General features: G+C 33.3%; 2 protein-coding genes across 4 annotated transcripts; both read right to left on the bottom strand.

Moving 5' to 3' along the window:
- Nucleotides 1–852: 852 nt before the first annotated feature.
- LOC114415455 (histone-lysine N-methyltransferase ASHH2-like) lies at nt 853–15,479 on the bottom strand. Of its 3 annotated transcripts, XM_028380139.1 has the most exons (20): nt 15,316–15,479; nt 15,067–15,132; nt 11,952–14,935; nt 11,592–11,832; nt 11,124–11,290; nt 10,912–10,991; nt 9,444–9,575; nt 9,235–9,351; nt 8,317–8,409; nt 7,050–7,127; nt 6,717–6,773; nt 5,409–6,186; nt 5,277–5,332; nt 4,861–4,940; nt 4,658–4,740; nt 4,464–4,543; nt 3,427–3,506; nt 2,441–2,486; nt 1,250–2,294; nt 853–1,089 (listed from the first exon to the last, which is right to left on the bottom strand). In XM_028380139.1, exons 3-19 carry the CDS (start codon nt 14,878–14,880, stop codon nt 1,251–1,253), a joined length of 6,141 nt encoding a protein of 2,046 aa, XP_028235940.1. In that variant the 5' UTR covers nt 14,881–14,935; nt 15,067–15,132; nt 15,316–15,479; the 3' UTR covers nt 853–1,089; nt 1,250. The 3 variants fall into 3 exon arrangements, with proteins under 3 accessions (XP_028235940.1, XP_028235941.1, XP_028235942.1); XM_028380140.1 differs by lacking the exon at nt 853–1,089 and having other exon boundaries at nt 1,091–2,294; nt 11,952–14,927; XM_028380141.1 differs by lacking the exon at nt 853–1,089 and having other exon boundaries at nt 1,091–2,294; nt 11,592–11,814; nt 15,316–15,478.
- An 8,052-nt stretch (nt 15,480–23,531) lies between these two features.
- Nucleotides 23,532–26,428, bottom strand: LOC114414010 (floral homeotic protein PMADS 2-like). Its single transcript, XM_028378389.1, has 7 exons — nt 26,157–26,428; nt 25,926–25,992; nt 25,286–25,347; nt 25,089–25,188; nt 24,960–24,989; nt 24,603–24,647; nt 23,532–23,736 (listed from the first exon to the last, which is right to left on the bottom strand). The coding sequence occupies exons 1-7, from the start codon at nt 26,342–26,344 to the stop codon at nt 23,683–23,685; spliced, it is 546 nt and encodes a 181-aa protein (XP_028234190.1). The 5' UTR covers nt 26,345–26,428; the 3' UTR covers nt 23,532–23,682.
- Nucleotides 26,429–27,408: the final 980 nt, after the last annotated feature.

Below are 27,408 nucleotides of genomic sequence, written 5' to 3'. Positions count from 1 at the left end.
GCTATAGTTTAATGACAAAAGTGCACGTATCAACTATGGAGGTAAGCTATAGAAATAACCAACATGAAATATTAAATATATTCTCTTCCAATTTGTTAGATGTAAAATCATTAGCATTAACCTAAAATCATAAAACTTTAGCTGATTAATTTTGATATAATATCAGAATCTTTATGCCCTTAGTAATACTGACCACTCTCAACTTTTACATAAAAGAAAAAATTTAGAGTTAAGTGCATACGTACATTGCCTATGTTTCAAACACCAATGGCTTTTGCTTGAAAATATATATTAGAATCCAAGAATTTAGAATATAATGACGTTTTTTTACTGTCAAAAAACCCTAAAATCTAGATTGCCATATCATCGAAAATCATCAACTTGATGATAATTATTTAAAAGACATACCTAGGGTGTTACCCTGTTGATAGTCAAAACTCTTTAGACCTACTTCAAACAATTTTTTTCTCTTATACTTCTGAAAAATCAATAAACTCTGCTTAAGTTTTCTGTGGAAGAATAAAAACAGAATAACCTGCAGTCAACCAAAAATAAAATTGGCAACCATTAACAATTTCTAATCTAGAAGAAAAAAGGAGATTGCCCCTATCAAAAACTAGAAACATTTATTCCCAAATTCTCAACACATTCACAGAATCACAGGTATAACTTAGAAGCTTGAGAACCACAAACACCTGGTCTTCGGAAAGAAAAGAATCAACTTTAAAGACGAATCTAAAATAAATCTATATATATATATATATATATATATATGATCTTTCAGGGTCAAATAATAAATCAGACAGATAGGAGTAATATGATAGCAAGGGAATTAATCATTATTTTTACTTATTTGTAAATAAAGATAACTACCCATCAGATTCAGACTTCAGTCCACTCATTAAATGTTAAGAAAATGTTGAAACAAACAATACTTGTCTCATCAATCCTGTGCATTACCATAGGAGGTTTTCCATTTTCGGAGGATTACAAGTCAAGAGAAACACCTACCTCTTGAAGGTTTGGGCAGATCAGTATTGAGAACAGCAGGATTGCCCCGGGTAGTGTAGAAAGTGAAGGAGAGGAATGCTGAAATTGAATGATATTTTTCATTGAATAATAGATCCAGGAACAAATGAATTGACAGTACATTAATGTATAAAGAAGAAAAAAGAAAAAAAAAATATTTCTTTTTCCTGTGAACAATATTGATATTGCTGCTGTGCATGCTAATAAATATTATTGCCACCTTACTCCTCTCTACAGATTGCATCCTCCGCGTCACAAGTAACTTTTGACTCTTTTGGTACATCTCCTACATCTATACTGCACATATCACCACTAGAGTTGTTCTCATCACATTTCCATGCATTCCTCTTGAACCATGGTCGGTGTATTTTCTGCTGTCTAAAGTACCTCGTTCCCAAATCATTTGAGTCACCCTTCAATCGTTTACTTATGTGTTTATTGTCCTCAAACAGAAGGTTAGAGTCTTCAGGGTTAACACCAGTTGTGCTGGGAATCATATCATCAGAGCGACAATTAACCATACCGCTGGTATCCCCCTGCTCAACTTCAGCAGGCTGATCAATTATCATAGCATTAGTATTAGAAGGTTGACAATCTTTGTTGTCCCGTGGATACGGGGGTAGTGGAGGAAATGGGTTGAAAGGCATGCCAGGTGCAGTGACCCAACACTCTGGAAATTCAGCATGAGGAGTTCCATATTGCTGGGCAACAGACCATGGCATTCCAAATGAGACAGCCAAGCAAGAGTTAAATTTCTCTTTTGGATGACCAATAATTATATCAGAGGGACATCCAGAACGGCTTGCATTTTGCAAGGCAAGATTGCCAGAGTTTAGGGAAGCATTTAATGAACCTACTGGACACGAAAACCCTGGTGGAACATCCTCATGAATGTTCTGGCTTTCACCAATAGAGCTCATAACGACATCAGAATGCGAGTTTGTTTCGGCTGGTTGATCCCATCGGCTTTTGCGCTTACGCTTTTCAGCTGTTTTGGTTTCAACCCCATCTAGAGACTGCACAGGAAAGCCTTCCCGGGCTTCAGCATCTACTGGAGTTGTCACAAGCATCGACTGCTGACTACAATCACTTGCTTCTGTAGTCTTTAAATCCTGTTCATGCCTATAACTCTGTGATGCTGAAAATCTGTTACACTTGAAACTTCTGTGAGATTCCACTCTGTTATCATCCCTGTCCATATAGCCATGTTTTCTGGCATGTCTGGGAAACCATCTGTCTCGGAAGTTTCGAGCAATTTGATGGACCTACATGTGCAAACAAAACAATGAAAAGATTCAATTCCTCGTCCCCAAAACAGATTTCAGCACATGGTTATAAAAAAATCCTCTAAAACATTATTTCTTGGCACTCGTGTACAATATAGAAATGAACAAGTTAACATAACAGATACCTGTTTGTCTTCATGCTCTGTCAGAGAAAGCATTGACTCTCTAAAGCTGAACATAAAAACAAATTATAAGTAAAGGAATAGAAGCTTAGAGAGCAACAGAACAATTTCATCTAAGTTATAAGAAAATAGGGTAATTCATTTGCAATGATAAATAATTACAACATCTCTTCAAGTCAAAACAAAATTGCAAGCAACAACAACAAAGCCTTATCCCACTAAGTGACAAAATAAAAATGCAAATGATTTGAAGATTAGCAGTAATGAAATACTTGATTCCACATTCAAGATTTAAGAGACAAACTACAGGACAGAAAATTTCAAGTTGTTTCCAACAATAAACAAGTGACAATGGTATCAATAGAATTAGAATGAAACAAAAACCTATGTAAATGAGACATGAGTACCAATGAATTAACAAACGAGTCCATCCTAATGGGAAGAATATATCTACAAGACTGACATTCTTTAATATTTCAAGCAAAACAGGAATATCAATACTTATTGATAACTACTAAAAAATGTCACATTAATGTAATGATTATGAGTAAAATGCAAAAAAAATAAAAATTATAAAGAGATTATACATCTCGTAATCCCTACAATATTTTTTGGTCATTATACTTAAAATAAGCTTGAGATACTAAGACATTAAAGTTAAGCAAAAGCCCAACCATTTTAATCATTTCAGAATCAGGAATATTATAAATCATCAATTGATTCAATTCCCTCCCAAAAATATGGAATAAGAAAAGTTGATGACTTGAAGTAACATATTTCATGCTTCCAAGCACTTGACAAAACGTTTTTTGTAGCTTATGTCAATCATATTCATACAAGCCACATGAAAAAGGGTGATGAAGAAAAATTCATAAATGAAAACTGCTACTAAATTTAGTGCCACCAGACAACCAACTTACAAAATTTAACAAATATCACAATTGCTTTAGTAAATTAGGGGAGAAGGATATGATTTGAAATTTTCTGACCTCTCCATTCCACGACAAGGAGGACCACCATTAATATGTTCATATGTCAAAATCTTGCCTGCTTCTAGGAACTCCAAGACCTGCAAAAGAAAGTTGATCAGCCAAGGGTCATATACTTTCTTGATACTCAGAATGAGAGAATGCAGAAAGGAGAACAGCAAAGAAAAGATTGGGATCTACCATCTATCAACTTATTGAATAATATAATCAATAATAACAGGATTGAACCTTCCCTACATTCTAACATTGAAACTAAATGATTAGAGAAATTGACAAACATCAAGATGAAGGGGAATAAAATATTTTATCATCATGCAAATGCCAAAATATGGCCATTGGACAAAAGTTTCAAAATATATTTTTACGTTTTAGATGAATAGAACAAACAGCACCATAGCAATCATATAACACATAGAATTCAACGCAAAATTAAGTCTTTCGATATGAGGTTTTAAGAGGAATTCAATTTTGAAGTGGATTTAAAATACCATATATCAAAATGACATTTTGGATATCAAAACAAAAGAAATTTCAAAATGATGGAAACTTTACAGGGGATTTTTCAAGTAAAATGAAAAGATTTCAAATAATGCCTAAAAAAAAGAATTTAAAAATTCCTTCATGCTTCGACAGCCTCACTCAGAAACTTTGGTGTGCACTATATCTTTGCAGCACCTCTCTCCCTTCTGCACCTCTATCTGTTCCTCTCCCATTCTTCCGCACCTCTTTTGCATGCATTTTATTTAAATTCCTTAAGAATTCTGAAATTCTGTATCCAAACACTACCTAAGGGTTTTTATTGTTCAGCAAGAACAATAATAGCATGTCATGATAAATATAGTTTCCGACTGCTCAACAAGCCTTCCCCATTTTAGTATCATAAGGAAAGAACACATACTCCTTTAGATGTAAAAATACACATCTTATGATTCAATGACATGAAGTAATTTAAAACACACACACACACACATATAACCTCTTGGGACAAAAGGAATATGACAAACAACTAAATTATGAGTAATTTCCCATCTAAGCACCTTAAGAAGCTTTCGTAGTATTGGAATTTTTTTGAAGTCATGCCTGTACTGCTTCATAATGTTATGTAACATCTGCAAACCTGAAAGGCAACACTATAGTTACTTTTCAACACAACCAAATGTGCGATTTGTTTTAGACATTTCAGATATATAGGGGGGGAAACTGCATTACATAGAAAGCAAATATGTATTACCATTTTTGTTAATTATATCATTCAGCACTGCTCTAGATTTTGTTTTCAGAAGAGCATCAAGGATCATGGAAAGATCTCGATTGCTGCAACCAAAGTTTAAAATTTACTTTACAAAGTATTTCATTACCATGAACCATGATAAAATATAAGAGTGTATAATGTGTGCTAGATGAAGAAACAGAAAAAGGCAGAGAAGAGAGGACCTTTGAATTGCTTCACCATTAATTCTATCTCCTGATGCCACAGTGAGAAACAAAAGCTTCAAGTACCCTTTGGTGGCATCCTGTTACAAGAAAAAGGGTGAGGGCAGTCAAATGGTGAAAACTGAAACATAAAACTGCCCAGGTAACTAGCCCTGTAAGACCTCCAATAAAGGCATTCAAGAACAAGAAACAAAATTGAAGAAAAAAAAAAGATAACTGGAGACACAAACTATTTCTCACAACTGATTACAAGACAAATATAAATTTAAGATATTACAGCAGTAGAGGCTGATGTCTCTTGCTTAGTTGCATAACCAATATTAACTGTGGGAAAGCACACATGCATGCACTAGCTTCCAAATAAATGCGCCTATTTAAAATATTATGTTCACTCTGCTACTATATAAAGTACTTACTTTTCTTTTGCTTATTCCACCATCTCCATCCAGCAACTCATTAAGTTTCTCCTGAACTGCAGGTAACAAAAAGGTTTATCCATTATAAATGGTTTTAATAATAATGTTACCAAACAAATGAGGATGACCAACCTGCTTCAAACCGTCCATTGGAAGAACCTTCTACTTTTTTGTGTTTTATTGATGGCACCTGTAATCGATTGGCTGTCACCTCAGTTTTAAGGCCATTTGGAGGATTAGCATGAACCTTTCCCTTTTTAACAGAACCTTTTAACTTAGGAGTCTTCCTGCCTCCAATTATTTCAGACTTTGACTCCCTGTTACTACCAGCAGAATTCGGTAACATTTTGCTGACAGTTGTAAGGGGAGAAGTAGTGTCTAATCTTTGAATGGAAGAAGTTTTGTCTGCAAATTCTGATTCCTTTTCATATCCTTGGTGTACAGCAGGCATGGGTTTGCTTGTTACATCCTCCATTTGTTGAGAAATTTCTTCAACTTGAACAGAAGATTGTAATTTACCCTTTGAATCCTCCATTTCTGCTGAGCTGTGCAACAGAGAAACAGCAGAGGCAGGGTTCATAGAACGCTCTTTCTCTAGAGAACCATCCGAATCTATAGCAGTTGTAGAATTGTCCAATATATCCCTGTCTTTCAACATATGTTTAGCAGATTGTGTATCAACATTATTAAAATACTCGGGTGTAGGTACAGAATCTTCAATTTCACCATCTTTGGTGAGCATGACAGGTTCTGGAAATTCTTCTTCTGAATCACTTTGAACTATCAGTTCAGCATTAAGTGGATCACCACCACCTATATAACCTCGACAGTTAGGTGAACCACAATAACATTTTTTGGCAGCAGCACCAAAAACCCTCACATAGTTGTAATCGAAGGTCAATTCTTCATCCTGGGGAGGGTGGTGATAAACAAATTCAGCTTTTGGCACAGAATAACACTTACACTTGCTTAAAAAACCCAAATGAAACAATTAAGTTTAACAATTAATTTCATATTCCAATACTAATAAGGTATAAAAATAGGACCTCCAAGTCCTCCAAACTAACAACACAAATCTACTAACAGAAAAAAAGAGCTATAAACATTAATCATCCAACCTTCTGTTCAATTAAGCATTTCTGGCTCAAATGGTCTAATATTTTTATATTTCATCTGTAGTGAAAAGACGGCATAACTAACCATTTTCATACTTGGAAGTACAAAATTAAGAAGATTCACATTTTCTCACATATTTGATAATCATAAATCATAATACACAACAGACATGGACACAAGAAAGTAAATTGAAGTTACTATTTCAAACTTCCAAAGTCACAATTTGAAAGGTAGAAGCAACAATGATCCACAGCACAAAACTGCAAGATCTAGTGGAATTAACAATACACACATGAAAGTAGCAAGTGAAGGCTGAAGGCACACCTTCTTAATATCCCTCAATGCAAACAGTCCAATACAGATTTCCCCATTCACCATCCACTGTTGAAAAAAAGGATCAAACACAAGGTCAAGTGATAGAAAACAACAGAATAATTATGAATTTCATTCTCCGGGAACTAATAAGTGCAAAATGGCATTAAGAAAATGTTTGGGAAAAGCATAAATTCACATTTCCTAGTATAAGATAAGCAGAATGCAAACGTAAAGCTAGCAAGAATATAGTTCCCAATACTATTAAAACAAAAGCTTCTCTAGTATCATAATCTTTCTTTAGTAAACCACCAAAAAAGCAGGTAATAATAGTATAATATTCACCTTTTCTGTCCGACAATTAGGATCACAACTATGATTAATGAAACGCCCCAAGTTTCCTTTTGCACTTGCATCTATCACCTGAAAATAAAGAAATGTGAATGGCAAAGTAGAAAACAATTGAAAAAACTAATAATAATAGGGTGACAATAACAAATCATGTTTAAAGAACCAGAGGACACCATTCCCAAGTCTCAACTGAATGCTCGGAATAATAAAAAATGGCAAAAAAAAGTGGAAAATTTAATGTGATATAACTATCCAGATGAGTTGATAAGTTGTCCAGAATCCAGTTACAGGCATGTCATAAAATGAGGTCAAAATAAATAGACATCCCAGATTAATCAACAGTAGAAGGCATGAATAACTCAAACAGCTATCTTCAAGCCAAACTAAATTTTGCTGGTAACTTCATCAATTCCAACATATCCTTTCACATGGGCTATGTTAGGAGAGACAGGTAAAAGGATACTTGCTTGGAAAAATAAAGAAGGGTTCATGTTAAGAACAATTAGCAGGAATTACTTAGATAAATAAATAGGAGGACGGAAGGTCAACAGGATCATCCTAAATTGTCATTAATTAGCATTTTAGAATTGAGCAAGTGCTGAGCCATGACAGGGGAGACCCTTTGAGGAGAGATCTCTCTCCTTGTTCTGTTTCATTTTCAAACAAGCAATATAATCATTATTTTCTTAATTTGTTTTCTCTTTTTCCATTGTGGACTCCCATCAAGTTATTGGCAGAAGTAAACCAGAATATTCCATTTAACTTGCCACTAGCAGTAAATTACCAAGACAATTATATTGCTAACAAGATACAGTTCACAATCAATTATAGAATGGCAAAGTGACCCTTTCAAAGGCATGGTTTTCATATTGAGGTGGTTTCTGGGTTCCCTAATTTTGTACAGGGACATATTTCTAGGGGGAAGATAATATGGGCTACATGTTGGGTTCTTATAAATTACCATAGCACCTAGAAGTCAGGAGATATAATGCAAAAGAATTATATTCCCAGAATATAACTTTCTACCCTTTTGTTTTTCTTTGAAGGAAGGCAAGAGAAGAGAATTTCCACAGCATGTGCATAAGGAATGCATTGTATGAAAAGTTAAACTACAACTGCTATCTATTGATGTAAACAATCATGTTGTGTAACAAGCTATCATGAACAAATCTGTGTTTCTAGTTAACCAATTAAAGTTTTTTACTTTGCGGGAAAAAAAATTGTTTCCACTCAAGTATGCAGATACAGGTTAAATTCATACCTCACTGCCATTCAAGGTCATAAAATAGAAATGCCGATGACCCTTCAAAGCATACTCTCTTTGCCGTGCCTCGTATGCTTGCATATCAAGTACCTGTTTGGACCATAAATTGGATATTTAAGTACCTAAATGTGAATGATGTGCACAAGCTGTACCTTTGCATATACAACACAAATCACATCAATACCCCTACATAGAATAGCAGCGCAAATACTAACACTAAGATATAACATAATCCATTAATTACAGAACCCAATCTGCTTAGAATACTCCTTCTCCTCAATTAACAAGAAAAGTAAGTTGAGTGTTAGACATAAGCTATTTTTTAGCCCCAGCTTACATGCATAGGCTTTCTTTTTGACATGTGCTACACTGCTACTGCATTAGATCAATACAATATTCTTTGGTTACTACTAAGCAAAATGTTAATAGTTTTCCATGGCTCTTAACTGCTATTTAAAGAGCATTAGAGCAATTCAAATCATACAAAAAGAAGCAAGACAAACTATGTCCATCTTGATGATACACACGGTAGTGATTTAATTAAAAACTAAATCAGCCCACTCCCCACTGAGTGCAATGCCAATACATCATATAATATTTTTTTCTTCAGTGAAAAGAAGATATAGGAGGATGAGGACACAAACATTATAGGGGGAGAAAAGAAACAAATGAGAAGAATAGAGTTAAGTACAAAAAATCTAACATAACTGCGCCTATAACTTCGTAGAAGGCAATATTAATTCATCCTTCTCCAAAAAAATCAGCTAAAATATGGAACCAACACATAATATGACCACAAAATTTTGATATTCAGCTTCAACAGTCAATATTTCATGTATCATAACAAAATTATAAGTAAAATTGTTAAGTTAGTATGGGGATAATAAAAAGAAAGAGAAGTATTGTATGCATTACCTCTCCAACGTATTCAATAAGAAACTGGCCTTGAGCTACATTCTCAATTGCCTTCAGTCCATAACCCTTTTTCCCACATTTAAACCACTTCAGGCTAGCATACTTGTGTTTTTGGAACTGAAATCAAGCATTTGCCCGGCAATCATGTCATTTGACAAAAAGACCAAATACTAGTATATTTTCAGTATAAAAAAATCAAGTTTATAAACCTGCTGGTTGGAACAACGGTCCCCGCATGGGCAGGTTCCTTGCACACATTCAATATTAAGAATCCGATTTAGACATTCATCCCCACAGCCCAACTTTCCTTCTTGAGATGGCTTGCAATGACAGACCATTATCTGATACAAGTCCAGAGGAGCAATGAATCAGAAATATAATTCCGATGCACAAATTTGCAAATTCCAAACATGCTTAATTAAAACCTAAGTACTATCCATCATATAAACCACAAAGTAAAATAAAACTTTTAGTGATTGATGTAAAAGCAAAAGAAAGGCATATATGTAGCAATTGGAAGCAAGGCATCAAAGTATACAGTTCCTCATCATACATAAGAGAATAACATAAGGTCAACAATTTATCCATCCTCTGCAGAGCACATCCACTACATAAAAGTACAAAAAAGTTCAATTCATATTTAGGCAGGGGGGTCATGGCCCCATCAAATTTTCTAATTCTCTCTTTTATATGTAATTTTTTTTAAAGACAAAAATATCAAAATTTATGATGAAGGATGAAAGAGTTTTAACAAAATTCACTCAATTTTACAATTTAATTTGACAAATCTCACACAACATATAGATTATGTCTTTGTTATGCAAAAATTTACAATATAATAATAATAATAATATAATGGAAAGAAACTTATATCAAGAGGAAAACATAACCAATATTATTACAATACATAACTTTCGACTGCAAATAGTAATTTTATGACTCAAATCTCTTGGTTTATAAGGGAGTTATTTTTTTACATAAACATGCATTATATAGTGACTTGCAGACATTTTCTAGTCGTGCTGATATAAGTCCAATCATAATTATTCTTCAAAATTCAGTAAACTTGCTATATGTATCTTGTGTGTAGGCATCTACAAAATTTTGAAGTAATCTTACATAAAATTACTATACATGTGAACCTATGTAATAAAAGATTATCAGAATTCTAAATTTATAAAGTGATTACTGCCCAACATTTGAAATTTTACAATAGAAGATTTAAAAATTTCTTTCTAATTAATATTTTATGTATATGGTCACCCCAACTAAAACAGTCTAGCTCCACCACTGTATTTAGGTATATGCTCTAAATGTCAATCAACTCTGATTCAGATGGGCTTCCATTATCCTGTGTGAGGGTATTGTAAAAGTAGCAGTTACCTATTTCACAATATTTTAGGGGGAAAACAATAATAAAATGATGGAAACTTGAAGGAGGGCAAAGAACCCTCCTGAAATAAAACATAATGCATATGTACTTAAGAAAGAAAGAACATATGCACATCAGCACACCAAAGGTCTAAAGTCATAAGAGGAAACCATCATGACCAGTTTCACATTTAAGTACACACTAATCCAACATCGTCACTAGTACACTAAAACATATACATATCTATCAAATTATGTAATATGATAATCATTTGTAATGAATTACAAACTAGAACAATCCAGGACCTCATCAATAGTCTGAGTTTTATGGCTACGATGCAGAAATTCATTGGTCAAAATATGGGTAAAAGTTGACTCCTGGGAAACTGCAATGCATAAAGGAAATTAAACATCAGACAATAAGATAAAATCACATTCCTAAAAACAGTCTAGCTTCAAGCTTAAATTTCATTTTAAAATAAAAAACTCCTGGGGAACTTGGTAACAAATGTACATACCTAACGGAGGCCGATATTCTAATTCCTTAAAATTTTTGGAACCTTCATATGCATCTTCTTCACCCGAGGCATCTGATAATCCCAACTCCGCATTAATCTCTGCATTTGACTTTTCTTGAGGGATAGCACAATCAGCAAAGGCTTTATCACTGCTGTCCTTACATGTCCTTCAAAAGAATATCACCCATGACAAGATGCTAGTTATTTATACTATGAATATTATGAATAAGGTATTTGCTTATGTACCTCTGTATGCAAAGACATAAGAGGATTTTAGAAATATAAATCATGACTAATTTTACAATTAAAACCCAGATAATGACTGAAGCACATGGCCAATTAGTTACAAGTGAAGTCAATTATGAAAAAATATATTACAAACAGATACATATCATATTTTGCCTCTTCAGCTTCTAATCAAGAATTATAGAAAAATAATAATGAGTAATATGAATAAACATGGTATACCAGGTGCAGTTAGTTTCATCAATTCGGTCTGCAAGCACAGCTGGAATTCGCCGCCACTTGTGACAATCATCACAACGAACCCATGCATTACGGGGTGATAGAAGTTGCTCCCCATAACCAACACCAGACAGCATGTCCAAATTAGATAAATTGACCGATACTCTGTTGTCATCAGCAATAATTTTTCCAACAGCATCCAGCTTATGATTTCCAGCATTTTCTTCTGAGACAAAAAAAAAGCCTATTGATGTTTAATTTCTCAATCCATATAACTAACAAATAAGATAAAGAAATAATAAAATAAAGATTTAGATAGTCATTAAGGACCCAAGGTCATTCTCAGATGAATCCAAAAGCTACCTGGATGCAGGCAATCTTCCACTTCACATGTAACTTTAAGAGAAACACCTTTTCCCTTGACTTTGCTCTTATTAATTGCCTTTATCTGTTTCTCCTTGCGTATACCAGCAGTAGTCTTTTTCCTGCCAGTTGAGTCAGAAGCTTTAGATTTGGTCTTGCTAACTTTACTAGCTCTAAGACTTTTAGGTAGTTTACGCTCCAAAGGTCTTGCAGATGACAGCATATTCTCAGCAACCAGGGAATCTGAAAATCCATGGTCAACAGATGGTTTGTCACTTGTCTTAACGTCCGTATGATTTTTAACTTTCAAAGCCTCAGTGGAGCCTCCAAGTTCAGTCTCTACAGAAAGAGGCAATGATTCTGGGGACAATTCTTTACTGCTCAAAGATTTGCTTATATCAGTGGGCAATTCCAAAGAGCTGACCACATCCCTGCAATTTTTCTTACGTCTGTGATTCTTTGAATGCTTAGCTCTACTATTCTTATGTGGACCTTGTGATCCATCTTCAGTGATACAATTACTTGAACAAATAACTTTCTCTTTGTTCTTCCCTCTCTTACTGATGGTAACATCCAATTTAGAATTTAATTCTTTAGAAGAACCTAAAACAGCATGATGTGCATCTTCTTGATGTTTTTCTCCAGCCTGGACTTCGGGAATTGAATTGATAACTTCAGAATCAGGTGAGGTTCCAGGATCCATACCCTTGTTATTGATAGGTTCAATCAATGCTTCAACCACCTTCTCTGGAGGAACTGCAAGACAAGGTTCCTCTGCATCCCCATATGACTTCTCTGTTATTTCAGTGGTTTCTAAGGGGTTATTTGCAACTTGTTCATTTAGAACAAAACCATCCTTGTCCAGGTCATTATTGAAAGATTCTGAATGGCCCAAAGCCACCACTTCAGAAATTTTATCATCAGCATTGCCAGCTACTTTCTGAGAACCTGAACCAGACCCCAAATAGGAAGCAGAAGCCAAGCCATCAACAGACTCTGGAATCAAGACATTTGAGCAACTTAAATCAACTTCTTTCCCAAATTTGATCTTCAGACGAACACGAGTAGTTGAAACAGAATGCTTCTGTACTGAACCCAATGAGGTAGTACTTGCACCATTCTTAACCGCTTTCCCACTTTGAGGCTTGCTTCTAGCCTTCCCCAATTCTTGGCACACAGCTTCACCATCTCCAAGCTCATTATCTTGCTCAAAAAACTGTTCAATATTTCCAATCAATCCCCAGATAGAAGAACGAGCTGGTTTGGAGAAACAACTTCTTTTCTTTCTAGCAGCCTCTAAGTTTAGCTTCATACCCCCATTTGGATGTGTAACCTTGGTTTTGTTCTTGCATTTTCTTGAAGCCTTTTTGGTTTGTGTCTTACGGCCAAATTTAGTTCTTCGACTATTCCTTTGAGAAGGTAACGGTATGCCTTCAGTGATACAATCAACTTCAACAGCTTCTGTTCCATCATTATCCATCTGCCCTTGATTGTTCACAGCATTATTATTATCAATGGAAACATCATCACCCTTAGACTGTTGATCAGGAACATCCTTTGCAGAGCAGTTGGTAATTAAAGCAACAGAGGGCAGACCTGATTCTGGAGAAAATGGTTTTCTAAAGGTAGAGTTGGTAGTTTCCTCTGAGGAACAGTCCTTCAATTTACAGGCATCATCTTCTATTTGCAGCATGCCATTCTTCATTTCATACTCTGGATCCAACAGGGCAGGCTCACAAGGAAAACCAACTACAGGTGAGCTCCCAACAGTCTCATTGCAACCTGGAGAGGATGATATTTTTACACATGAATTAATGTTGATGATTTCTTCACAAGTACTATTTTGATCCTCACCATCTTTCGGATCACATGGCTGATCACTTGTGCTCTCTACTTCTGTATCTGTCCAAAATGCCCCTGATGGCACTTCCATAGCCAGAGTAGGAGATATCTGCCTGCAAACATCAGTTTCCTCACCATCTTTCTGATCACATGGCTGATCACTTGTGCTCTCTACTTCAGTATCTGTACATAATGCACCTGATGGTGCCCCTGATGGCACTTCCATAGCCGGTGTAGGAGATATCTGCCTGCAAGCATCAGTTTCCTCCACAATTAGAGCGTCACATTTTTCCACTACATTCAACAAGGGATCAGTATTTCTCATAATTTCCTCCTGCTCACTTTGCCAGTTGCAATCAACTAACAAGTCAGCCATGGATTCCGATTCCAAAGACACTTCGCAATCCCTGAAATCATGTACATGACTGAAAGCATCAGCAAGAACACCAGTGACATCGTTTTTGCCTTCCACGACAGCCAAATCATCTCCTGCTGCAGGCAATACATCGCTCTTATCATCCTTCTGCTCATCCTGTTGAGCACAATGCCTCTGTGAATCATCAGTAATTAAGGACCATGACTCATCATCCTTCTGCTCATCCAGTTGAGCACAATACATCTGTGAATCATCTGCAGTTAAGGACCCCGAAGGCAGATCAAAGTTACCCTCATCCAGAAATCTTCCCTCTGAGCCACTGTTTACACAGGGAACTTCAATGCTCCCACAAGAAACCCCCAAATAATTCTGGCAATCATCTTCGGCAGATTTCTCCAGTGGCAACAAATCAGCATTTTCGCATTCACTCACCAAACCCAAACCCAAACCCTCTCTGGACCCCTCGGTAACATCAACACATCGTTTGGAACAGACACGGTCCTCTCCCAGACAACCATCAATCACAGTGGAGAGCTCAACATTAGAGTCCACCACATTGCAAGCCTCTTCCTCTAAACAAGACTCCTGCACAACAGAAACAACCTCCTGCTCTTGAACCTCTAAGCACAAATGCTGCTGCTGCTCAATAATAAACTTTTCTGAGGGATTATCAATGGCAGCAGATCTCCCACACGACCCCATCTCAACCATTTAAAAACCATCAACAACACCACAGGCCACCACTAACCCTTCACTCTCTGATTAACTTCAAAAAAAAAAAATGAGAAAACAAAGAAAGGCAAAAGAATCACTAAAATGCATCACCGAATACCTAACCACACAACAACCAAAACGAAACGGCACCTCGAATTAAGGCAAAGTAGAGAAGAACAGTACCTCTACGTGAAAACCATTGCCCGCAAAGAAAACCCTAGAAAGCGGCATTATCCTGAGACCCCCCCTCTGCACGGAAAGTGAGGCAAAAAAATCAGATAAAGAAAACCCTACTTGCAGAAAAATGCAGACGCTATCACGAGTTCCTAGGTGCAAATACGCTACGACAGTAATAATATAAAGCCAAAATTGAAAACAAAAAATTAAAAAAGAAAGAAAAAAAGAAAAGCAGAAGATTAGCGATATTATTACCTTTTCTCAGGATGTGCGAGATTGAGGATAAGGAGGTTATTAGGCTTAGGCTTTTTTTTCAACAATGGTTTTTTGTTTTCAGAAAATAAAAGATAATAAAATGAGAAATATTCTTTTCTTCTTTTCCGTCTGGGTCGAAGAGAGAGAGAGAGAGAGAGAGTTGGGTCTGCGTCGCGCGCAGAGAAAGAGATGGTTGGTGAAGTTATCAACGAAAAACAAAAATAAAAACAAAATCCAAAACGGTTTGAGAAAAAAAAAAAAAAAAACACACAAACAAAAGAGAGACACTGCTGCTTCCTTCGTTTCTTTCCGACCCAAGCAAGATTTTTATTTTTCTACTATTTCTTTTTATTATTATTGATTATTTATAGTAGTAATACTCAGCGAGGGCCTAAGTTCGATGTTGATTAGACCGTTTTGCCCCATGCGACTCTCATCATCATTCATCAATGTTTTTCTCTCTTCTTTTTTTTTTTTTACTCCTATGACACGTCACTAAAACCTTGCCACCCATAGTTTTTTTTTCATCAATTTTTCCGGTTTTTTTTTCAGTAATTTTTTCCGTTTATGTTTCGAAGGGGATTCGATTATAGGAAAAAGAAATAGTGAAAAATGTCAAATTTTTTAAGATTTTTTTCCTATTTATTTAGCTTTTTGAGAATTTTTTAAAGTTTAATATCACATTGATTAATTTAGCATTTATTATGGATTCAAAAGAGAAAGAAATAAAATAGAAAACTTCACCACCATTTTATCCATACTATTAATAAAAAAAATCCTATTTTTTGTGTCCATATATTTTTAATAATTTTATCATGTATCAGTTTTTAACTTCTACCATTCTCTCCTAATAACTATCTCATGTTGTTAATTGCTTTATTTTAATTTCTAGTTTTTTTAAAAAAAATTATTTAAGATATGTAAAGAAACACGAAATGTCTCTTCCTGATTAAAATAAAGAAAAAATTATCTTATTTATTGGTTTCTAAAAACAACAATAAAAAAAAGATTAAAATGAACACGATGTAGTAATAAATATATAAAAAGAAAAAAGAAAAAGAAAGCTTACTTTTGAAGGAGATTTCAGACTGGGGATACTTTAATGCTACGCGCTATAAAGACCAAAGAAATTTTCCGTATTGTCCTCGGTTTGTTCACTTTCGTATTATGTGTTTTGATCGGTTTGTTTGTAGTTTGTGCATATCTTCTCGTTGATAACTTTTTTGTAATTTTTGTAAGGTGATTGGGTACTTATTATTAGTCTCTTCCTATAAATAATAATTATTTCTCCACCAAAATCAAATACTCACTCGGTGATGAGGAACTAGGATAGCATTCATTGCACTGTTTTGGAATAGAAAGAGCTTTTAGAAGTACTTTGAATTGAATAACTATTTTAATAAATGATTACCTTGTGAATTTTGGTTTTTGACAAATAAATCCTCTTAATATTGAGAATAGTTTAAATAGTTAAATTATTTTTTCTAGAATCAATGCATTTTAAGGAAAAAAAAATAGTATTCCAAATAAACATTTTCTCAAAAAAAAGTCCTCCAAGTAAACATTTCCTCAAAAAAAATGTATTCCGAATAAACATACTTGACATAACATTTCAAAAAAAATTTGGAATGTTCATTACAGTATTAAAAGGTTAAAAGGATTTTTATTTACTTAAAAACTAAAAAAAATTCTTTACCTTTCTATTAAATATATCAAATCAATTCCTTTTTTTACGAAAAATAATTATTAAAAAAAACGGTTGAATTCGACGTCCAAACATATGCGAAAGATGATAGGATTAAGGAACAGGCTTTTTTTTTCAACAACAAAAAAAAAAAAGGAACAGGCTTTCTACAGCATATTATCAGGAATAATGTTTACATAAATAATTCCTCAAAATAATGTTTACATAAAATAAAGTATTGAACTCTTAAAAAAAAAATATTGAAATTCATCAAGTACTTTTTTTTTTTAAAGATCATCAAGTTCCTTTTTTTTTTTTTGAGAGAAATCATCAAGTACTTAATTATATAACTTTTATCCAATACCAACTTGGACTTTCTTTTTGATTGCCTTGTCTCCAATATGCCTGATCAGCCACAGTTGGAATAATAAAAATATTTTTCTTTTTGGTCCGTTTCCGTTCAATGGCCACCTTACACAGGCCTCAAGTAAGCTGGATATTCGCTCAAAAGCAAGTAAAATAAATATAAAATTCTTAAACTAAATACAAGTCGTAACACTTAAATTATATAATAATTTTAATATAGTATGATACCGTTTTTCAGTTTTTATTATTCATCTAGGTTTTTTAAAATAAATTGATTTTTATCTCTTGATTTCTATGCTTAATTATTAAAAACTTCCTACCCCATTGCCCAGAGGCTCTTCGCTATGCGAAGGTATGGGGGAGGGATGTTGTACGCAGCGTTAGCCTTGCATATGCAAAGAGGCTGTTTCCGGATTCGAACCCATGACCAACAAATCACCAAGGCACAACTTTACCGCTGCACCAGGGCTCGCCCTCTTCTATGCTTAATTATTATTGCAAATAAATTATAATGAGTTGTTCCAAATAAATTTATATTTAAAAAGTACGTGTTTTTAGTTTTTTTTATAAAACATGTTTTAAATTAGCCAAATTAAAATGCATATTAATTATTTTTACAAAAAAATGCATATTAATATAATGTTAAAATTATTTGAATTTTTATTTTATGTTAATAATCAATTTCATCTAATCAAATTTTATATACTGTAATTTTATTTCATGTGTATATATAATATAGTATCCAAAATTTTGTTTCTAAAAATAATAAATTAACAATTAAAACCATAAACGTTGTGCTATTAATAAATATTTAATATGTCAAATGAATTAAGTTACATTATTTTATTATATAAAACAAATTAAATAATTATATTAAACAAATTTAATTTGAAAATATAATAATAAGTATAAAATTCAAACACATTCATTTATTTTTAAAATTATTTTTCATTCGAAGGGAAAATATTAAAATAAATTTATTTGAGATAATGTTCGTATTTTTATTTTATATTTATTGTATTTTTTATTATTTACAATTGTATATATTTCATCATTAATGTTCCCAATAGCTATAGTAATTCATACACGGCGCACCATTTATTTTGTTTTTTATAGACAAAACCATTTAGCATAAACTTATCTACTTTTTATTAATTAGGTGTCTTGGGAAAAAAATTGGTGGAAAACTCTACTAGGGTTTACGAGGAAAGGGAAAACAAACGAGGGAGAGGAGAATGTGGAAGTGTGATGATGAGTGTGGATATAGAAGAGGGGATTCCCTCTTGGCTCCCAAATCATACAAATAGTTGTTTCTCCATTCAAGAGATACTATTTCTAACAAATTTATATATTGGTGTTCCACTTAATGTATAAATACCTCAAAATGGGATTTATGTGACGGAAATACTATAATGATCAAGATTTTAGATGACAATTCAAACCATTAAGTGGAAAAAATAATGAAAGTCTTAATGAAAATAATACTAAAGGTGAGTTTTGCATCTATTAATGGATAAAATAAAATAAAATAAAAATGGTGATATGTGTAAAAAAAATACCAATTGGGAAAACCTGTAAATTCAGGGACGTGGAGAGGTGTGGCAATAAAGTGGAGAAATATAATTGGGATTCTATTTTAAATAATGTCAAGCATGGGTTAAGAAATAATATAGTTAAAGATGAGGACCAACCAAAAAAGAGATGACACTAATGGCGATAAATGGATTATTCATGACAGATACGTGCATAATTATGTAGGTAAAAACAATGAAAGTACATGATTTTGGAGCAAATAATGATAGGAGAAGCAGTGCACCAAAAGGGGATTACAAATCCTATGTCAAATGAAACATCTTAAAAAAAAACATTAGGCTTATAAATCAAGCTTGGAGTAAAAGTCATATAATAACAAAAATGTTGTAGAAAGGGGATTCCCTCTAGGTTCTAAAATTATACAAATATTTGCTTCTCCATTCAAGAGATACTATTTTTCTACCAACTTATTGTGTTCCACTTGATGTGGAAATGCCAAGAAAATAGGATCTACGTGATGGAAATATCATAACGCTCAAGACTAGATCATACAATCATTAGATGGAATAAATAAAGGTCTTGTTAATGTGAGTAATACTAACGTGAGTCCTATAACTATTAGTGGACAAGATAAAAGGGTGATATATGTGCAAAATGCCAAGAGGGAAAATCTGCTCATTCAGGGACGTGCCAAAGAGGTTTGTCCAGACAATAAAGTGGGAAAATCTCAATTAGATTTTAATTCAAATAATGACAAGCATTCGTTAAGAAGGAATCTAGGTAAGTGTGGGGATCGATCAACCAAAAGGGAATTGCGACGAAGGATTATCTGTGGTAGACACATGCATGACTATATATGTGTGAATAACGAAAGTACATGATTCTTTAGCAAATAATGATAAGAGAAGTAGATTAACCAAGGAGGAATTACAAATTCCCTATCAAAATAAAAGTGTTGAAGAAGAAATAACACGAGGCTTTTAAATCAAGGTTGAAGGAAAAAAAATACAATAGTGAAAATGGAGATTCCTTATGGGCTCATAAATCATACAAAATTTGTCTATCCTTCCAAGAGATACTATTATTTTACCAACTTATTGGTGTTCCACTTCATGTGAAATTCCAAAAAAAAAAGGAATTTACGTGATGGAAATACCATAACAGCCAAGACTAGATCACGATTCATTAAAGAAATAAATAAAGGTCTTGTTGATGGGAATAATACTAAAGGTAAGTCTTACAACTATTATTGGACAAGATAAAATGGTGATACGTGTGCAAAACGCCAAGAGGGGAAATTTGCACATTTAGAGACGTGACAAAGAGGTTTGTTTAAGTAATAACGCGGAAAAATCTCAATTGGATTCTACTTCAAATATGTCAAGTACACATAAAGAAGAATCTAGTTAAAGGTGAGGACCAACAATCAAAAGCGAATAATACCGATGGTGATACATGGGTTATTTATGGCAAACACATGCATGATTATGCATGTGAGAACAACAAAAATAATGTTTATTTAACAAATAATGATAAGAGAAGTAGATGAACTAAGGAGGAGTTACAAATCATTTATCAAATGAAAACGTTGAAGAAGAAATAATGTGAGGCTTTTAAATCAAGGTTGAAGTAAAAGCGATACAATGATGAAAATATTTATTGGTTTTTTAAATCAAGGTTGTGGGAGAGGGGATTCCTTATAGGTTCCTAAATCATACAAATATTTATTGGTGTTCCACTTGATGTGAAAATGCCAAAACAAATAGGATTTATATGATGGAAATATCATAACGGTCAAACCTAGATCACGATTCACTAATGGAAATAAATAAAGATCTCACTGATGGGAATAATACTAAGGGTGAGTCCTACAACTATTAATGAATAAGATAAAATGGTGATACGTGTGCAAAACATCAAGATGGCAATCTGCACATTTAAGGACGTGGCAAAGAGATTTGTTTAGGTCATAAAGTGAGAAAATATCAATTGAATTCTACTTTAAATAATGTCAAGCATGTGTTAAGAAGAATCTTAAAGGTGGGGACCAACCAAAAAGGAATAACAACAATGACAATAAAATGCTATTTATGGCAACACGTGCTTGACTATGCAAGCGGGAACAACGAAAGTACATGATTCTTTAGCAAATAGTGATAAGAGAAGTAGATGAATCCAGGAGAAGTTACAAATCCTCTGTCAAAAGTGTCGAAGAAGAAACAACGCGAGGCTTTTAATTAAAGCTTGTGCATTGCAACATATAAGATCATTATCAATATCTTTGTGGCCCACCTCAAACAAGTCATTTCCATCCTAGCTAATTGCTCGTAATCAATGTAGCATCGTTCCTTGGAGACAAAGGGAAGATCATATCATTACATATAACACATGAAATCTTTCATTTCATAAAGCATGTCTTAAAGGAAAAAATGGATTCATGGTTGTCAACTGGCGAAAGCTTTTGAAGCCTTGAGTGGAGCTTCATCCTCAACACTATCGAGGACATTGGCATTTCCATCTATTTTTGCAATATTATACTACTTTTGGTCCTATATATAAGCAAAATAGTACAAATCATCAAGATCAAAGAAAGTGGTAGTCACATTTAATACTATTATAAATTTAAATTTTATTCTAAAAGTGCTCTTAAGTTTAAATGTTGTAAGTGATGGTCTTCTTTAATGTTAATACTCATAGTTAGTTCAATAAGTGTGTGCTTAGTAAATAGAGTTAGCAATAAATTAAGTATATAAAAGCTATTTAATTCGAAATAAGTTTGAAAACTAGTTATTGTTACTTATAATTAGGACTAAAAAAATATATCATTTGTTGCTTATATATAAGACCAAAGTTTCAAAAGTTTTCATCATATTCCATGCATACTGGTTTTATTCAATGGTCAAGAGTGAAAGAGTCTAGACCTTCCAAAGGCATGTACAACGAGATCCATTGTTCCCATTCTTGTTTGTGTTTGCCATGAAAAGATTAGGCCAACTCATTCACCATGAAGAGACATTGCTTTGCGCACCAGACAAACTATTTGTGCACCCAACACCTTTTATATTTTCCAAAATCACCCCTAGCAAATTTATGGATCCGTAATCTGTATGGACCCATCATGGAATCTGTATGGGTCCATACAGATTACATATATTTTTTTAAAAAAATATGTCTTACAAATTAATTTAAAATTAATGATTCATATAAGATTTGAATTTGTGACTTTCAAATTATTAACACAACACTCTAATAAACTGAGTTAATGCATCAATTATATTATAAAATAATTAATGTCGTTATATAAAACACTAAATTTTTTAATGTATATTTAATACACATGTAAATTTATATAATAAATTTTGTGACAATTACGTAAATTCACATATACATTAAATATATATTAAAAAATTTAGCATTCCATATAACAACATTAATTATTTTATAATATAATTAACTTACTAGTTGAGTTGGTTAGAATGATTAATAACCTGAAAGTTACACATTCAAATCCTACATGACCATTAAAGCAATGTCCACCATGAGGTCCTGAATTAATAACAATTAGAAGTCCATTAAACTCGCCCTAGAGAGGGCCTCGCATTTCACACTATGCTTTGCAAAGCCTCGGGGGAGGTTGACATTCAAGAAACAAAACTCCTCTTCTTTCGCAACATTAACCATATTAGAGCCCACGTGCAACTTGGATTTTGAGCGTCAGAACAAGCACCTTCGAATTCACTTTTGCCTCCAGGAAGACCAACTCCCAATCCTTCGCAAGACAACTCATGCCTTCTCACTAGGTCTTGCAAGCCTTCTCAGCTAATATTTTTCAGTTATTTTTTTACTCAACTTCTCAACTAAACTAACAACTTATTACACAATTTAACTTAGCAATTGTTTTGGAATTAACAATCGAGGATAAAGGATTTCGAGCCAAACTACACGAAAGTAAATTGTAATTTATTACCCTCGGCATTCAGCAATTAACTTACATAGATAAAAATATTAAATTAAATAATAAATAAAGGGTGATACTCACTTTTCTTTTTTTAAGTTATAGTGATACTCACTTGAATCACCAAGTTTTACTTAAAACAAATCTCCAAGTAAATAATATAATCGTGGTCCTAATATATTAAGAATGACAATTTGGTGCATTTTAGTGCTCACATGATTTTACTTTTGCAATGCTGACCTTTGTGGGGTTGATTAGTCTTCTGCATCTAATTTTATTTATTGGGGGCCTATTAACCCAAAAATAATTAAAGAATTGGTGTGCAAGTAGTTAAGAGTAAATAGTAGTACTAGTGTAAAGTGTTTTTATCAGTTAATCATAAACAATTATTATGATAATTAAGCTTATCGATTTTTTTTTTATCATAAAAGTCATACTTGCAACTATTTCTGATTAATTTTAGCAATTCTTTTTTCATACTATATAAAAATTAAACTCATGCAAGTAATTAGCATTTCTCCATATGCAACATATATAGCTCAATAATCGTAATGATATGCAGCATACACGTTATATAATATTGATAGTTTCGTAATTAGATCGAATTCAATAATCGTATAGCAAGTTTTAGAGCTACGTACACTACCGAGCTTTAAGAAATACGACCAAAATCAGAAATGATAGAAGTTCATATAAATTAATTAAGGGCTTTTGAGCAGAACTAATTTGACAAAACCAGCCATTAATCTATATTTTTCTTTCTTTTAGATTTGGCTGTTTTAGGCTAGCTGCGCGTTGCATATGCGAATTGAATCCCCTTTTGATCTCGTCAAATCCATTGTTCATGCATGTTTCCAATTCCTTCTACTGCCAAATGCTGTTGCTGTAAGAGAACAATTAAAATACAGTCAGTTACATTAGATGGTTCATGAATTTTCCCGTGAGGATTATACTATATATAAATTTCCTTTTATGAACGAATGAAGCCAGTTACTACTTGGTATTCATAAATGTTTCATAAATACCCTAAACCTAGAATAACCTTATACTAGTATATATTAAAAGCGACTAGAAATTTAATAATAGAATTACGTTTTCCTTATATCTATCTTATATTTAGTTGTAGTTATAATCGGCTAACCTATTTCTTAAAAAAAACAAATGATATATATATATATATATATATATATATATATGAGACAATAAGTTTTGAATCTAAAATTTTATACAAATCATCTAAAACATCCTAAACCCACACTAGCTTGTACGCTAGAGAATCACTATTCTTAATAATATGCTTAGACATATATATAATAATTTATACACTCTACTAAACTAATGTGTGTTTTAAGTTCAGTCATATTTATTTTTATTTTTGTGATCCACATATATTTCAATTAATAAAACTAAACTTTGCAATTATATATGGAACAGCTGAAACTATACGGTTTACTCACAATACGCTGCAGGAAACATATACTTAAAATGGATGTTAAATCCAATGATACTAGACTCATATATAGTTTGAGTTTAACATGTTTTGAAATGTGTCTACTGAAAATAAAAAATACACTTAGGCATTTGTGACTTTGATAACAAATCCATCAGTATACGGCCGGGCTAGTAGATGTGTTATATCAACCATGTGTGAAACAAGAAGGATATCGATCCAAATTAGAAACATGAATTGAATGGTAGAAGTTGCGGACACACATTAATGCATATATACAGATGGAGGATGCCACGTACCAGAAGGAAACTGAGTTCCTTATTTTGCTCCTCCAAAATCTTTCCCTGAGCAGTATCAAAGGAATTAAACAAGAGTCAATGTTTTTTTCTTTTTTTTTTATCATATATTTCATAAACTTTTACTGCAAAAGACATCATCATCATTATTTATAGAATAATCAAATGAGAATTATAATTGACTATGGTAAAAAATGGGAATAACAAGTACGCACCAATAGCTCTTATGGTTATAAACGCATATCATGTTTTTAATTGCTGACATAAACACTAATTAACTTTTTTTAATGAACACTAATCAACTTTTAATCTTTCTCGTTAATATATATACACACAGTGGAAAAATCTAGACCCTCGTACATTTCTCTTGAACATCCGGTGCACTTCCATCTGTGGAACAAACAAGAAAGGTCTGATGAGTTGAAACTTGTTTAATTTTTGCTGACCAAATAAATATAAAGCTATGATAAGTATATTAAAAAAAATTGCCTTTTTCTCACGGACTCCACTGAGGCCATTTTCAAGGGCATCCTCTAGTGCCATCAGTTCCTTGTAATTGAGTGACGTGATGTCCTCCCCTTTCAAGTGCCTGAAACGTATACACTTGATCAGAAAAATAAGAGATCATGCTGTTGGATATATATATATACAGGGTTGCAGTAATTTATTTATATTTACATATATACCTGAGCTCAATTTGCATGCTGTCATTCTCTTTCTTGAGTCTATCAATTTCATTGCTGAGGTTCTGCGGCGAGTTCAACAACATTATTATTATTGTAAATCCGAACATATATATATTCTGTGCCCTCACCCCCAAAAAAGACAAAAATGGACGAGAAAGCAAAACTTCTCAAATAAATTAACATTATTATTATTTGCACTAGATCTGGCTGTATAGCTTAAAGCTGGTTGCAATGTCAGTGAAGAAACGTGTAGTCAAGAGAGAAAATTTATCACATGCATCTTTGTTGCTAACTCCTACACCATTCAGCTTTTGAAACATTTGCAAAGAAAAGGAAGAAAGTGAATATTGTTTTTATAACCAGATCCGTTCATACATACATATATATATATATATATATATATATATATATATATACTAACCTTGCCTTTCTTTGTCAATATATATGGAAGTTATAACACTCATCAGATTAAGATATATAGAGGGAGTGAGAGTACATGTTCCAAATGCAGATCTACTCATAGAAACATTGGTTCTTGGGCCTGAACATATTTTTAGCAAGGCAAATCAAGCAAAAACTACTAGATGCTAGCTTTTATAGTTATTCATATTTTAATTCTTTTAAAGATAAAAAACCCTACCTCATGCTTAGCATCCCAGAGGGTCTTCCCAGAAGCTCTTTGGTATCTGTCGAGAACGTCAATCAACCTTAACCAACAAAAAGATCCAAAGAAAAAAAGAAAGTGATGAGTTTTGAAGATAAGTGGAAAAAAAAGCTATATATTTTCCTGCACTTGAACTCTTCTTGATGAAACAAAGATATAAACAAAGAAGATGAAGATTAAAAAGAACAACTCTTAAATTAATATTACGTGGTGTAGGGGCTGATGTATTCATGCATCTTCCCAGAGACACCAAAGATGATAAGGGAAACTTGAGCATCACATAGAACACTAATTTCCTTTGCCTTCTTGAGGATCCCATTCTTCCTCTTTGAGTAGGTAACTTGCCTGTTGCTTGAGTTCTCAATCCTTTTGATCTCAATCTTACCCCTCCCCATATCTCTCACAACCTTTCTCTTCTTCTCTTCTCCTTCTCTTTATTTTCTTTCTATCTCTTGAGTTTCTTAAATGCTGTGTGGAATGGAGAGGTGGGAAGATAAAGAGGGTATATAGCGGAGCATTCCATTATGGGTTTGTGGATGAACAACTTTCTGAGTGGCACAGAAAGGAAGTGCTTGTTTAAAGTTGTGACAAAGCCAACTCAGCTGCCTTTATTTCATGTTTATTAATTAATTAATTTGGCTTTGTAATTTATCAGTTTTGAACTTGTGATCCATTTTCTTAACCCTTGGTTTCTTTATGCATCTCTCTAATTGGAATTGTTTTAGGGCTCTCATTTCAAAATATGTGAAATTTTAGGGTGTACTTGTTTATTTATCTACTTAAAACAAGGTTTTGGTGCAGGTTTGAGATGATAGATTGGTGTGTTTAATTAACTTTTGTATTGGTGTGTGTGATTGGATTAACTTTTTTAGGGTTTGAATGACGGGTAGTGGAAACTAGTTGTGGGGCGCTCAACCATCAAATCGAAAGGAAGGATTATTATTCTCATTTGTGTGCAAGGAATAAAAGCTTTTTAGAGTAATGTGTAAAAGGGCATAGAGAAAAACAATTAAAATGTTGCAACCACAATGGAATGGAGAAGTCTTAAGCTTATCCATCAAATTAATGGAAGACCAAAGATATATCATGAATTGGAGTTTGGGCAAGCATGTACTAGTAAATAATGGTGACTCCCTGCTTGAGTGGAACCTCTGATTTGAAAGGTGTGGTTGGTAGAAACTGCAACCCTCAAATCACTAGCTAGCTATGGCTGGAAGATTTGCATGACATGACAAACTCAAGAGGAAGAAGTTATGTACTACAGCTATATCTTGCATGCTAACTGGTACAAGGAAATGTATATATGCCTTAAAACAAATTCCGAGTGGTTTTTGAACAAAATTGGACAACAAAAAAATTGTTCCATTAATTTTTAAATGTATATGAAAAAATGAGCGAGAAATAAAAATAATTATAATGTTACATACATATGGTTAATTATTATTTTTTTGTTTGAATA

The sequence above is a fragment of the Glycine soja genome, chromosome 6, assembly GCF_004193775.1.
Source record: "Glycine soja cultivar W05 chromosome 6, ASM419377v2, whole genome shotgun sequence".
In the NCBI taxonomy this organism is placed as follows: Eukaryota; Viridiplantae; Streptophyta; class Magnoliopsida; order Fabales; family Fabaceae; genus Glycine; species Glycine soja.
Note: the sequence above shows the minus strand (reverse complement) of the source record. Positions and strands in the feature narration are given on the sequence as shown.